Here is a 15,099-nt window from a genome sequence, read left to right on the forward strand (position 1 = left end):
TCAACGCATGGGTGGCACGGCACTGCTGCCTCACAGCTTCAATTCTAACTTTGGGTGATTTTCTGTGTGGAGCTTACATATTTTCCCCGTGTGTCTGCGTGGGTTTCCTCTGGGTGCTCCAGTTTCCTCCCGCAGCCTTAAGATGTGCAGGTTAAGTAGATTGGCCATGCTAAATTTGCCCCTCAGTGTCTCAAGATGTGCAGGTTAGGGGAATAAATGCGTAGGGTTATGGGGATAGGGAGGGTGGGGGGGGGGGGGGGGGGGGGGCGGGGAGGCGGGGGGCTGTGGGCCTGGTTATGATGCTCTTTCGGAGAGTCGGTGCAGACTGATGGGCCAAATGGCCTCCTGCGACATTAAAAATGAAAACAAATATTTGCAGAAGATGCCGGGAATGCTCAGCAAATCAGGCAGCAACTGTGGAGAGAGCAACAGTAGCCAGAATTTAATCCAGCCCAACGCAGCAGAAACCACGATGACTGGGCCCACTTCAGTCACAGGAGAGGCCCCGTGCTTGTCTCCTGGTGGCAGCAAAACCTGCCCAGATTAACTCAAGGCCGGAAGAGGCTGATGTAGGATTCCTAGCTGCCACTGTGTCAGTAGACGCATTAATCAGCCATTGGACATCCATAGTCTCTGAGTCTACTCTGTGCCTGATTGAGAGGGTGGAGGATATGGGGGGGGGGGGCGGCAGGGGGGGGGAGGGGGGGGGAGAGCACTGGAAGTCACCCTCAATCCCCCTGCTCTCCCTTCTTCCACGATTCCCATTCTGTCCTCGCTCACCTTTGGACTGGGGGCCCTCAGCGATCATGGGTGTTTGCGAGGGTTGGGGGGGGAGGGAGGGTGGCGGTGGGGTTGCCTAGAGCAGCCATTGCTCCATGTCACAGGGAGCTGCTGACCTCTGATTGGCCAGCAGCTTTCGGCAGCAGGTTGGACCTACGCTGTCAAGCTCGACGGGGCCATCTAGGTACCTAAAGGACATTTGATTCCGCTGGAGGCCATGCATGGTTGCCCAGCCGATTCTTCAACCAGTGGGTGAGACAATCCTGTCAATCCTGTCCAGTTAGTGATTCAGGCCTCTGAACTTCAATCAGAATGCAATCGATGGGCAGCCTGTTACCTGATGTTTAAATCTAATCATTGTAAAATGGGAAATTGCTCAGGTATTGACTATCAATGCTGCAATCCATTGTGCTTTCATAGTGGGAGTGACTGGTGAAAAGAAGCATCATGCTTCTGTTTCTGGTAGATTCATGTGCATTAGGATTCTTAAACATGTGAACTGTATTCTTTTGCTTATATTGGAAGATGCAATGCACGACTTTAATAAGATATCCTGAATATGTTTCCTACTTACTGCTGCAAGGTATTTCAGAAGCCTTTCTGATTTTTCATTGTCTAGACTTGCATTGTATCTCATGAGTGCAATGGCATTGATATCATCACTGCGCTGATCCTGAATGATATCAGCCCACTCTGCAAGTACAGGATGGATCTGGTGCTACAGCTAAAGGTAAGGAGTGGTCTGGTCCAAAATATTGAATGTGACCCAATATGGACAATGAAACCAGGGTATTGTAGATGCACTGCAAAAGATGTTGGGCTCAGTAGAAATTAAACAAGGCAGTAACGTAATTGCCTCATTCAGATATGGATAACAACCAGACGACATTTATTTATTTGTATTCATTCCATTTTAGAACACAGTTTGATCTTTTATTTGTGGAGGTTGTGAATTCTTGATGACTGGTTCAAATTAAATTTGAAATCATTGGGAATCATTTTGACATTGTGTGATGCTATGAAATGCCAACTGTTATATATTCTTTCAAACAGGCAAAATGCCAATCAATTTCGACTTATAGAATCTTTGCCAAATAACTCTTGTGTATGTACAATCAGTCATGCATGTGAGATCAAATGGTAGAAAAAAAAGTTACATTTATATAGCGCCTTTCATGACCACTGGACATCCCAAAGTACATTACAGCCAATGAAGTACTTTTGAAGTTGTAATGTCAGAAATGCAGCAACCAATTTACGTACAACTCCCAGTAAGTGATAATGTGATAACATAATTTTTTTATAGTGATGTTTATTGAAGAATAAATATTGACCAGGACGCAGATGCTAATTCCCCCGCTGTTCTTGGAAATGGTGCCCTGGGATCTTTTATATCCATATCTGAGAGGACCGGTGGGGCCTCAGTTAAATGTCTCATCTGAAAGGCATCATCTCCAACATGCAGCACTCCCTCGGTGTTGCACAGGTTTGATTCTTGTACCCCAGTCCTGGACTGGGACTTGAACCCACAAACTTCTGGCTCGAAGGTGAGAGCACTACTACTGGCACAAGTTATTGCCTAGCTTCTCACCCTTTAAAAGGTTGTCCTTCTTATGATGCATATGGAAAGCAGGAAAATTCACATGGAAAATGCTGAAAAATAAACATACATCAGAAGATCCATGGATTGCAGTCTCTAAGTGAATAGCAGATTTGTGTGGTTCGATCCTGAGAAAATTTTCATTTAAATACGTTTCTCTTTTTCTGAGAGTGTCAGTGGTTACATTAACTATGCAGCTAATAATGAATACTTTTACTAATAGGACAATGCTTCAAAGCTTTTACTTGGACTCATGGAGAGCAGGCATGACAGTGAGAATGCAGAGAGGATCCTCTTTAATATGAGACCCCAGGAACTGGTGAGAGTGTTAAACTGTTGTTGAGAAATATTTTATTTATGGCCTTAAATCTTGAACTCAGGTGTACCACTTCCTGAGAGTTTACTATTGAGCTGCTGTTGAATGTTGTGGATAGGTGACACGGTGGCACAGTGGTGAGCTCTGCTGCCTCACAGCGCCAGGGACCCGGGTTTGATTCCCGGCTTGGGTCACTGTGTGCGCGGTGTCTGCACATTCTCCCCATGTCTGCGTGGATGTCCTCCAGGTGCTTCGGTTTCCTCCCACAGTGCGTAAGATGTGCTGGTTAGATGCAATGGCCATGCTAAATTCTCCCTCAGTGTACCCGAACAGGCGCCGGAGTGTATTGACTAGGAGATTTCCACAGTGTAAGCCTACTTGTAACACTAATAAATAAACCTAAACTTAATGGGTGAGCTAAACATGTGAAATAAAAACAGAATAAACTGGACATACTCAGCAGGTTAGGCAGCATCTGTGGACAGAGGAAGGTGAGTCTAACATTTCAGGTCAATGACCCTTCGTTTCATCAGAACCTTGATATATCATGAAAAGTTATCAATCTTGACCAACTGAGTAGTTACAACATTTTCTACTTAATTTCAGTTTCTAGCATTGGCATTGCTTTGCTATCAACTGAAGAACTCACCTTACAATATGACATTTGCAAAGGAAAATAGGGAATTACAGAAATTTGTTATGCAAATGACATTGGTATTGAAGAAAAAAAGGAACTGGCATTTAGGTAGTCTTTCATTTCCGCAGAACAATCCAAACACCTAACGGCCAATTAAGTATAATTATAGTCGCTGTTACAAAGGCGGAAATGGCAGCATTTATTGCATGTAACTGTGCCCCACTAACAGCAAATTAAATGTTATATAGTGCCATAAGAACTTTAAGGTTCACTTGAACAGGCAGATAGGGTGAAGTTTAATGTCAGATCCAAAAGATACAATAGTCAATCAGTACTGCACTGTCATGGCAGACGAGATTAAATACTTAAGCAATGACATTCATCTCAGAGACAAGAATACCAATTCATGTGTGCAAAGCATCTTGTAAATTATAAAGAAAATGTGGATTTTTTTGTTTGGTTATAATAGTATACTAGATGAAAAGAACTTAGAAAACGTGCGACATTTGTATGCACTAAATTAGCCCAGAGAAGGGATTGCTTTTTAGAATACATTTCAAGTCAAACAGCATGACAAGGCTCTGACGAAGGGTCATCCTGACTCAAAATGTTGCTTTTACTCTCTCTCCACAGATGCTGTCAGACCTGCTGAGATTTTCCAGCATTTTCTGTTTATGTTTCAGATTCCAGTATCCGCAGTATTTTGCCTTTACATTATCGTGACAACCTCTCTAGTCTAATATAAAAAGAAAATACTGCGGATGCTGGAAATTTGAACTAAAAACAGAAAATGCTGGATAAGTTCAGCAGGTCTGGCAGCATCTGTAGAGTCAGAAACTGCATTAATGTTTCAAGCCCGTATGACTCTTAAGAGCTCGGATTCGAAACACTAACTCCGTTTCTCTCTCCACAGATGCTGCCAGGCCTGCTGAGTTTATCCAGCATTTTCTGTATTTATATATAGTCTAATAGTTTGCATTAAAGATTTTTTTATTGGAATTTGCTATGTAGGGGTATACTAGCAATTGATAGCTGCCAAAAATAATGCACCCTTCACTGTTAAAACCTTTGGCACGTGCTAGAAATTCATGGCCAGATTTTTATCTATGGCACCCTGTTCCCTGACAGTGCGCAGCACTTCTGCTGTCATGTAAGGAGCCGGCTCCCACCACACGATTCTAATTAAAATTTAGAAGTGCTGGCAGAAACACAGTAGAACCACACTGCGACGGGGTGAGGGGGGGGAGGGGGGGCAGATTTCCATGGTGACACCTGCCATCAGCTGACAATTCAGCACATCTGGATGGACGATAAAAGAGCCTCCTGGACAAAGAGGGAAGTTCTGCACCATGGCCACAGCTTTGCTGCCGAACACATTGCCTCAAGATCCGATCACTTTTTTCTGTTCAACAGATTGTGACCCTCACCCCACCCCAATCAAAATATTCACGGCATACAAGTAGAGGTCTGCCCTGGGGTGGTGTGAGGCCAAACCCGCCACTCCCATGCCTCTGCGTCTCAACTCACCGTTGGAAAACTGGAATATTGGCTCCTGCCTGATTTAAATCATCCCACCTGCCATATTCCCCACTCTTACAGGCCTAAAATACCGCCCGATGTATCATTATTATGATAAAGAAATGTATGAAAGAAATAAACGTGGCACATGGTGAAATCTGCTGATGTGACTGCAAGCACTCATCTGTCCTCAATGTTTAATTCCTACTATCTCTTGAATTATACCCTTTCAGGTTAACGTTATAATTAAGGCCTATCACCAAGAGGAAGAATGCGAAAATTCAGAGGTTTCCCCAAGAGATGTGGGACACAACATTTATATTTTGGCCTTACAGGTAATTTTGTTGGCATATGATTCTTTGAAAATTACCATTTCCTCTTCTCTCTTTGCTTTGTGTCTAGAAGTGTATGTGCATGATGTCAGGTGGAAAGTAAGTATTAGCATGGACTGAATGGCCTATTTCTGTCCTTAGCCCTATGTAATTCCATGTAACGATGCTCACAGCTGTGTTGGGATGTGCTACAAGGAGATAAATCATAGATCACAAGCTGTTTTTGATGGAAGATTAGGCTATTCAAATGACAACAATAAAATACCCAGAATCACCATATATTTCAGTTGAACTGATATGTTTACTATTTAGTTGCTGAATCTTTTTGCGTTAGTCTTTCTGTGAAATGCGTCGCTGAAAAAATATGGGTTCCGAAAGAATAAAGTAGGGTCAAGGAGGCAGAAGAAAAAACATTCCAGATAACATTGAAAATGTCCACATTGTAACTGAGTACAGTCAGCAGAATCTCTAAATGATATGACTGTACCAAACCCCAGGGGCCACATTCTCTGACCTCGCCCGCAGCTGGGATTCTCCAGTCCTGCTGCAGTGAACGGAGATTTGGCTGAGTACCAAATTCTCCAGTCTCACTGGCAGCTGCGTCGGGGGCGTGAACGGCTGGAGATTTCCGGCGCAGCTTTATATCTGATGACCACAGGACTTTTCCAGCTCTGTCATACATTGGTTGTGCTATCGGTTGACGTCGATGGCATATGCTGAGTTACAGTGCCAATGATCTCATCATAAATAATGGCACCGGTGTGATTCTCTAAAACTTTACTATCTATTCCAGTTGTCTCGTCACAACAAACAGCTGCAGCAGTTACTGAAGCCAGTCAGACGGGTACAAGAGGAAGTGGACGAAGGTATTTCAATGGTGAGCCAATGAAAGTTTCATGAAGAGGAATCATTGCAGAAGATTGTTGACTATATGCCACAAAGATCTCTCAGTGTTCAATCAAAATTTCAGTCAATCAGGCAACACATGTTGCCAGCTTCACGGAGATCGGATGACAATTACCTTTTCGTTAAAGTCCTATTTTTTGTGCTATATTTTGACAGATCATGTAACCCATTTCCAATTAGTGATCTCAACACTGTGTAATAGCCAAGCTTTTCCCACGTCTGTTTGTGTTGGATGGGGTTTTTGGCAGTCATTTACCTCTTTTAGTTTTAATTGAAAGATTACCCATTTAACACTTATAATTAATTACCAATTAACAGAATTGGATTCTCAGCAATTGCTCCTTTCAAGGTGGTACTTTTAACTTTACTAGTGGGCTTTCAATAATAAGAGGAAAAAAGTCATTTCTTGCTTTACAGTACAGGATGAATTTGGTAACTTGGGGATGTGAGCCATCAGTCCCCTCTCCCCACTAAGGTTCCCCAGCGGCAGAGAGTGCGAGTGGTAGGTGACCCATTAACAATAGAGCCGGAAGATTCCACCGCTGACCAGTGGTGGATTGTCTCTTCTGCCATAAAACAAGCTGCACCAGGGTTAGGGGGGAATGTCTGGCTCTTTGTAAACAGTGGCAAAAACACACAGTGCCCAGAAGAATGCTTATTCTCTCAGTGTAACCACACAAACAACAACTTGTATTTTTATAGTGCCTTTACCATTCTCTTAAAGAAATCCCAAGGCTCTTCACAGAACCATAATCAAACATCAATGAATGCTCTGCCTAAGGAGGTGCTAATAGGATGGTCAAAGGGATGGGTTTTAAGGGGCTGGGATGAGGGGTTCTCAAAGGAGTTGGAAAGGAAGGAGGAGCTTTGAGAATTGGAGAAGCCTCAGAAATTTCAGAACATTATATGTCACCTGAGCAAAAGTGTCCACAGCAGAATGATACCTGATATCCCTCAAGTTTGTTTATTTAAGTTTTAAGTTTATTTATTGGTGTCAGAAGTAGGCTGACATTAACACTGCAATGAAATTACTGTGAAAATCCCCTAGTTGCCACACTCCGGTGCCTGTTCGGGTACACTGAGGAAGAATTTAGCATGGCCAATCCACCTCACCAGCACAACTTTCAAACTATGGGAGGAAACCAGAGCACCCAGAGGAACCCACGCAGAAACAGGGAGAACATGCAGATTCCACACAGACAGTTACCCAAGCCGGGAATTGAACCCAGGTCCCTGCCACTGTGAGGCAGCAGTGCTAACCACTGTGCCACTATACCGCCTAAAGTCCCCAAGTGAGAGAAAAAGTGAGAATGATTCATATTCTTAAAAAGATCAATCTAACTTTTTCAAACTTTGGTGGTGAATAATGATGGCAAGTATTTCTTTGCGTGTAATGTGCACCAGAGAAGTTGAATTTGTGTTGCTGGTTGTTAGCAAAGCTAAGTTTTAAGATTGGGACCAACCTGTGGCAGCATCTGTGAAGCATTCTGTTAAAACTGGAGAAATGGCATTTAATTAAGAAACATCCCATTCATTATCGTAATTTGGAAGTATATTTTTAGTAGTTTAGCAAGCCATTTAATTTAATCAATGCCTTTGCTAGCAGAAGCTATATAGTAATTAAGTAAATCCTGCCTGCAGAATTGCTAAGTTTCTGTGGCAGTAAACTTAAGCAAATTAAATTCTCATTAACACCAAGTGGTATTCTGAGGCAGTAATGTGATTCAAATATACAAAATAACTTTCAACATACATAGAATTACTCTTCTGAGGATTACGGGGATGGAGATGCAGTTCCCAATTTTGTTCTAAATGTTTGCCTGTGTCTGTGATTTGGTTACATAACATACTTTAAGTGCCATGGGGCTTAAAAATGACTTTTAACCTCCCTGCTATAGATGTTATGCAAATTTAATTTTTTGGTGTCATTGAATCTATCAGCTGTCAGTAATCGTTATTCACTGACATCTAGGCTAAAAAAAGACTTTTTTGATATAAAAGGTATTGTTTAATTTTTCTAAAAATTTGCAGTTAGGTATAACTCTTGGGGAGAAGGGGATCAAAGGATATGGCGGAAAGGTGAGATCAGCCTATTGATAATCAGCCATGATCATAATGAATGGCGGAGCAGGGTCAAAGAGCTGAATGGCCTTCTCTGCTACTAATTTCTATGTCTCTATAATCTAAGTAGGTAAAGTGTGCATACCAAGTTTTTTTTAGAAATCCTGATGCAAGAAGTCACAAAGTGATAAGTGGTGAAGCAACATATGCAAAAAAGGACAGGGCTAAAGATTCTCAGGCCGCAATCTTACCACTGTTCACGCCAGCGGGATTTTCCCATCATGCCACAGTGAATGGAGAATTGGTTGGCAGCCGAATCCTCCAACTTCGCTGTGGCGGGAGCGTGGTGTGGACAGCCTGTAAGATCGCGCCCTCAGACTTCAATTCTGGATGTCAGATAAACAACAATAATATGTCCTCTGACTGGTGATTTAATGGATTATTCTACATTTTTCCAGCTTATGCTGAACAACATGCAAATGCTGAAAACAGGTCATCAGGAGCAACAAGAGGAGGAAGACCCCTTAACTTATTATTCAAACCACACAGCGCAAATAGAGGTATGCTGTAATTCTACCGCCCTGCCTGCCATGGATTCAGAGTGGGCGAGGGACGGTCAATGGAGGTCTGTTGACCTGGGTAGGAATTTCGTAAAATCCCGCCCTTGTAGAGTCTCAACAAATGCATGTTTAATTTGTGGGCCTGGTGCTTTCCAGTTGAGCAGCTCCACCTTAGTCAATAAGCACCTTAATATTAGTAAAAGACCCTGAATGAAGTCCATAAAGTAATATTTTTATAGCAGTACAAACCATATGAAGTGCAGACTACAGCAAAGACTGTTTTACAATTGTGTGTCTTATATGGTTTCTGTTGGTGAAGGAACACTAGACAATTGAGAACATTTCCGAGGCTGTGGTCGGTAGTGTTTGGAGCTGCTCAACTCCATTACTGCTCTGAGATTTGCTACATCCTTTCAAAGTCAAAAATAATTGGATGCTTATTACAAACCTTCTTTTAGTTTCTTCAAATAAAAGCCAATATTTGAAATGGTTATTGTTTCCTCATATTTCTCTAATTACATTTTCGTATAAAAGGATTCTGAGGTATCTTTCATTCCAGAGCATCTTTTAGTCTTTTTAAGATGATCTTTTTCAAGATGATTCCCACTGGGCTGTTTATGTAATTAGTTGTAGAAAAGCTAAAAGCAATTATGAAGCAATAATGCAAGTTTGAAACTCTCACAGTTGTGGTTCGGTTTACTCGATATATGAAAATATAAGCTTTTATCATATATTCATGTCACCTTCTTAGTTAAATAGATCATTTGATTAGCAATCTGTAGTAAGAATTATGATAAGAAGTCTCACAACACCAGGTTAAAGTCTAACAGATTTATTTGGAGTGTCACTCCTTCTTCAGGTGAGTGAGGAATTATGTTCACAAACAGGGCATATATAGACACAAACTCAATTTACAAGATAATGGTTGGAATGCGAGTATTCACAGATAATCAAGTCTAAAAGGTGCAGACAATGTGAGTGGAGAGAGGGCCAAGTTCAGGTTAAAGAGGTGTGTATTGTTCCAGCCAGGACAGTTAATGAGATTTTGCAAGCCCAGGCAAATCATGGGGGTTACAGATAATGTGACATGAACCCAAGATCCCAGTTGAGGCCATCCTCATGTGTGCGGAACTTGGCTATCAGTTTTTGCTCAGCGGTTCTGCGTTGTCATGTGTCGTGAAGGCGGCCTTGGAGAACGCTTACCCAAAGATCAGAGGCTGAATGCCCATCACTGCTGAAGTGTTCCCCGGCAGGAAGAGAACACTCCTGCCTGGTGATTGTCGGGCGGTGTTCATTCATCCATTGTCGTAGCGTCTGCATGGTCTCCCCAATGTACCATGCCTCAGGACATCCTTTCCTGCATTGTCCCGAGGCATGGTACACTGGGGAGACCATGCAGGTGCTACAACAATGGATGAATGAACACCGCTCGACAATCACCAGGCAGGAGTGTTCTCTTCCTGTTCGGGAACACTTCAGCAGTCACGGGCATTCAGCCTCTGATCTTTGGGTAAGCGTTCTCCAAGGCGGCCTTCACGACACACGACAACGTATAATTGCTGAGCAGAAACTGATAGCCAAGTCCCGCACACATGAGGATGGCCTCAACCAAGATCTTGGGTTCATGTCACACTATCTGTAACCCCCACGACTTGCCTGGGCTTGCAAAATCTCACTAACTGTCCTGGCTGGAGACAATGCACAGCTCTTTAACCTGTGCTTAACCCTCTCTCCACTCACACTGTCTGTACTTTTAAGACTTGATTACCTGTGAAGGCTTGCATTCCAACCATTATCTTGTAAATTGAGTTTGTGTCTATATATGCCCTGATTGTGAACACAACTCTTCACTCACCTGAAGGAGTGACACTCCGAAAGCTTGTGCTACCAAATAAACCTGTTGGACTTTAACCTGATGTTGTGAGACTGCTTACTGTGCTTACCCCAGTCCAACTCCCGCATCTCCACATCATCGTAAGAATTATGCACAGCTCTTGGGCACCTCTTAGAAGATTCCTTTAGACCAACCCTAGCAGGTCAACCACATTGTTCTTGTTGAAGGGAACAGTGGAAAATATGTAACGGCGAGAAAGCAGAATCTCCGGACTCATCAGAAACCCTAGGTATGTTTTCAATTGGCAAATCATTCTAATATTAAGAGAGTTTTCGATAAGTTCATGGAGGTTAGTAAGATAGTGGGTTATAGATGAGCCTAGAAGGTAAGGAAATTGTTTGGCGCAACTTGTGGGCCGAAGGGCCTGTTTGTGCTGTAGCTTTTCTATATTCTATGTGTATTACCTGATGTGTAATCACTCCCAGATTTCTATTTGTAGAATCATAGAATCCCTTCAGTCCAGAAGGAGGCCATTTGGCCCATCAAATCTCTGAAAGAGCATCTTACCCAGGCCCACCTCACACCTTATCCCTGTAACCCTGCACATTACCTCCACTGATCCCCCTAATCTACACACCTTGGGATCCTAAGGGTCAATTTAGCACGGCCAATCCACCAAACCTGTACATCTTTGGACTGTGGGAGAAAACCAGAGCACGTGAAGGAAACCCACGCAGACTCGGGGAGAATGTGCAAACTCCACACAGACAGCCACCCAAGGCTGGAACCGAACTGGGTTCCTGGCGCTGTGAGGTAGCAGTGCTAACCACTGTGCCACCGTGTTGCCCCTATTATTGCTATCTATTATTTACTATCTAGTGCAATTTGAAGTACCTCATGAAAAGCCACACTGGATTATTTTGTGTGTTTGGAACCATGTAACATAAATGAGCAGGATTGGCAGAAGACAAAGGGTAATGGAACTCTTAACTGATAGACATCCAAATGATTTCAGCAATTTTGAGTCAATGAACAATGGGAGGCTCTCTGAAGGCCACAAGTATCCAGATCAAGGCACATCCAGTCAGCAAATAGAATGTGATTTGAACAATTTAAATGTTTGAAGTGCAAAGAGAAGTTTTCACAGTTGTGCTTACTTTCAGGAGTTTATTTTTTAAAATCCATTTTCAAGATAATAAAGATTTGCGACCGTGCAGCTGTTAAGGCAATCTGATGTCAGTCTGTTTCACTGCATTTTCCTATTGTCACTAGATTATTCGTAATGACCGAAACATGGAGCAGATTGTATTCCCTGTGCCGAGTATTTGTGAATACCTAACAGTCGAATCGAAGCACAGAGTGCTCAACACTACAGAGCAGGACGATCAAGGCAGCAAAGTCAGCGACTTCTTTGAAAAGACCAACTTTTTGTACAACGAGATGATTTGGCAAAAGAAACTCAGAAGTAAGACCATTTCGAAAGGTTTCCTTTATCTTTCAGTGTCAATTCAAAGATTGATTGTTGTCTGGATTTTATGTTCCGAGAAAGAGAATTTGCTGCCTAGAAATGATCCACTGTACATGCAACAAGAAGCAATAATGCGATTGTACTTTTACAGATGTTTTGAGAGAAAGAGAAAACAATGAAAGTTCCAAGATCTAGAGAATACAAATTAAAAATCAGGGGTGGAATTTTCCCGTCCTGCCCACCATGGGAATCGTAGCAGGCGGGGCCGGAATATGCAAAGTTCTGTTGACCTCGGGCGGGATTTTCCAGTCTTGGGGCAAGCGCGGTCAGAAAATCCCGCCTTAGGAGTTTAAAATTTAGAAAGACCATTGCACACAAATGAAGTAAATTCCCTCATTTGTTGAGGTGGTGGCTTGCTGGTGTTGTCACTGGGTCAGCAATTCAGAAGCCCAGGCTAATTCTTTATATCCACTCCATCTGACGAAGGAGCTGTGCTCCGAAAGCTTATGGTATTTGCTACCAAATAAACCTGTTGGACTTTAACCTGGTGTTGTGAGACTTCTTACTGTAATTCTTTCAGGACGTGGGTTCAAATCCCACCACGGCTGCTAGTGGAATTAAATTTAATTAATACAATCTGGAATATAAAGCCAGTCTAGTAATGGTGATCATGAAAACGAGCATCGATTGTTCTAAAAACCTATTGCTAAAGGTTCACCAATGCCTTTCAGGGAAGGAGATCTGCCATCCTTACCTGGTCTGGTCTATAGGTGACTCCAGACCCAAAACAGTGTGGTTGATTCTTAACTGTTGTCTGAAATGGCCAAGTAAGTCCCTCAGTTCAAGGACAATTAGAGATGGGCAACAAATGCTGGCCTTGCCAGTGATGCCCACATCCCATCAAAGAATTTTTTTAAATTGGTGATTTTATTCCAACAGTTAAGTCAAAAATGGTAATTCCTGCATATTTAGTTCAAGGTAACCTAGGAATTTATGTGAGTACATTAACCAGTATTAATAATAATACCTAAAAAAATTAAAATCTAAAATGGTTCATGATATGAAGCTGGCAGAGAATGCCATTCAATCAAAATTGCCTCTGAAATGACAGAAATTAAGTAACTGTACATAAACTGTTGAAATAGAACTTGATCTAAAGAAACATAATTTGAACACAGCATCTTTCAATAATTTCACTTTGGGGAGTCTATTATGCTCCAATCTCTCCTGTCTGCACTGCTGGGGATAAAGTCATTTCCGGAGTTTGAAAAATTATAGAATGACAAAATATCTAACCATGAGTATGTGAACCAGAAAACACTGTAAATATGATTTACCTGCAACATAAGACAGTTGTAAAATATTATAAAGCAGTAATAAATTTGATTTACTTATCTAAATATTATTTCTGCTCCCTTGGCAGCACAGTGTCACAGTGGTTAGCACTGCTGCCTCACAACGCCAGAGACCCGGATTCGATTCCCAGCTTGGGTCACTGTCTCTGCGGAATCTGCATGTTCGCCCCATGTCTGCATAGGTTTCTTCTGGGTTCTCTGGATTCCTTCCACAGTCTGAAAGACATGCTGGTTAGGTGGATTGGCCATGCTAAATTCTCCCTCAGTGTACGCGAACAGGCGCCGGAGTGTGGCGACTAGGGGATTTTCACAGTAACTTCATTGCAGTGTTAATGTAAGCCTACTTGTGACACTAATAAATAAATTTTAAACTTTAAGTATTCTACTAAAATGGTGCCAGTGATGTCTAGGAAACATATGATTCTTTCAAAGAATTTCCAAACAATTCAACTCTAGGTTGGGTGAAAGGCTATCAAGGGGAAGACAGGAATGTGAAGTTGAGGTTACAATCAGATCAGTCACGATCTTATTGAATGGTGGAGCTGGCTTGAGTGACCTACTCCTGCTCCTAATACAGCTCTTCATATGGACTGGAGAGGTTACAGTGTAAATAATTTGGCTTGTTCTAATGTATTACATAGGACATAACTCTCCCATTTTGAGACTAATTGCAATAGTCGGGGGCTTCGATGGCACCTTTCCCGCAGGCCAGAATGGTGGGATCCTGTACTTGATTCTGCGCTTAGAACCTCATTATTTATGCACAGGCGAGTTCCCTTCTGAGTCACCTGGCAGGCTGGCAGCTGATTCATTCACCCGCCCTCAGTTTGTGGACTCAAAGATCCCAGTGCCATGTTTAAGTACCAGTCAAACACACCCATATCATTCTCTGCAGCTCACCCGTCTTCACCAGACTATGTGGGATGTCAGTAACCCAGAAGGAAAAGGCAAGCAACCTCAAGGAAAAGTCAGTTCTTTGATTCAATCACCCTCCCCTGAGCCCATCACGTCTGAGGCGCCCATGTCCCATTTGGACCTCTACCCAACATATCCGGAGTCTTCATGCACCCCTTCCAGTAAACAGTGCGGCATTCCTTTGACCCCCCTTGTTTGTAAGCTTCTCATGCTTCCTTGTCGGGGTCCATGATAGATAGATAGATACCCTACAGTGCAGAAAGAGGCCCTTCGGCCCATCGAGTCTGCACCGACCACAATCCCACCCATGCCCTATCCCCATATCCCACCCACTAATCCCTCTAACCTAGACATCTCAGGACTCGAAGGGGCAATTTTAGCATGGCCAATCAACCTAACCTGCACATCTTTGGACAGTGGGAGGAAACCGGAGCACCCGGAGGAAACCCACGCAGACACGAGGAGAATGTGCAAACTCCACACAGACAGTGACCCAAGCCAGGAATCGAACCCAGGTCCCTGGAGCTGTGAAGCAGCAGTGCTAACCACTGTGCTACCGTGCCGCCCGGTCCAGCTACCATCCCCTCGGACTTCCCTCTGCCTTCCATTGTTTGTCTTGTTCATCCACTTCCTTGCCCCTGTATCTGCCATTGTGAATCCTCGCTCTTCTTCCCCCTCCTCCTTGCACAGCCCTCCTTAAACATTTCCCCCCTCGTCTTCCTCACGAGTGTCCATGGGTACAGCAGCATGATTCTGTCTCTCAAGATCAGCTTGGCATGGAGATGGAGGGCAGGCACCAGTCTGCTCTGACTTAGTG

General features: G+C 43.0%; 1 protein-coding gene across 1 annotated transcript in view; it reads left to right on the plus strand.

The window, feature by feature from the left end:
- itpr3 (inositol 1,4,5-trisphosphate receptor, type 3) overlaps positions 1-15,099 on the plus strand; it is a 301,852-nt gene that overhangs the window by 263,818 nt on the left and 22,935 nt on the right. Inside the window, exons 43-48 of the mRNA XM_078242319.1 lie at positions 1,400-1,510; positions 2,604-2,699; positions 5,085-5,186; positions 5,977-6,060; positions 8,609-8,710; positions 11,817-12,009. Coding sequence (XP_078098445.1) covers positions 1,400-1,510; positions 2,604-2,699; positions 5,085-5,186; positions 5,977-6,060; positions 8,609-8,710; positions 11,817-12,009 — 688 coding nt within the window. The remainder of the gene's footprint in view (positions 1-1,399; positions 1,511-2,603; positions 2,700-5,084; positions 5,187-5,976; positions 6,061-8,608; positions 8,711-11,816; positions 12,010-15,099) is intronic.

Source organism: Mustelus asterias, chromosome 25 (genome assembly GCF_964213995.1).
Source record: "Mustelus asterias chromosome 25, sMusAst1.hap1.1, whole genome shotgun sequence".
NCBI lineage: Eukaryota > Metazoa > Chordata > Chondrichthyes > Carcharhiniformes > Triakidae > Mustelus > Mustelus asterias.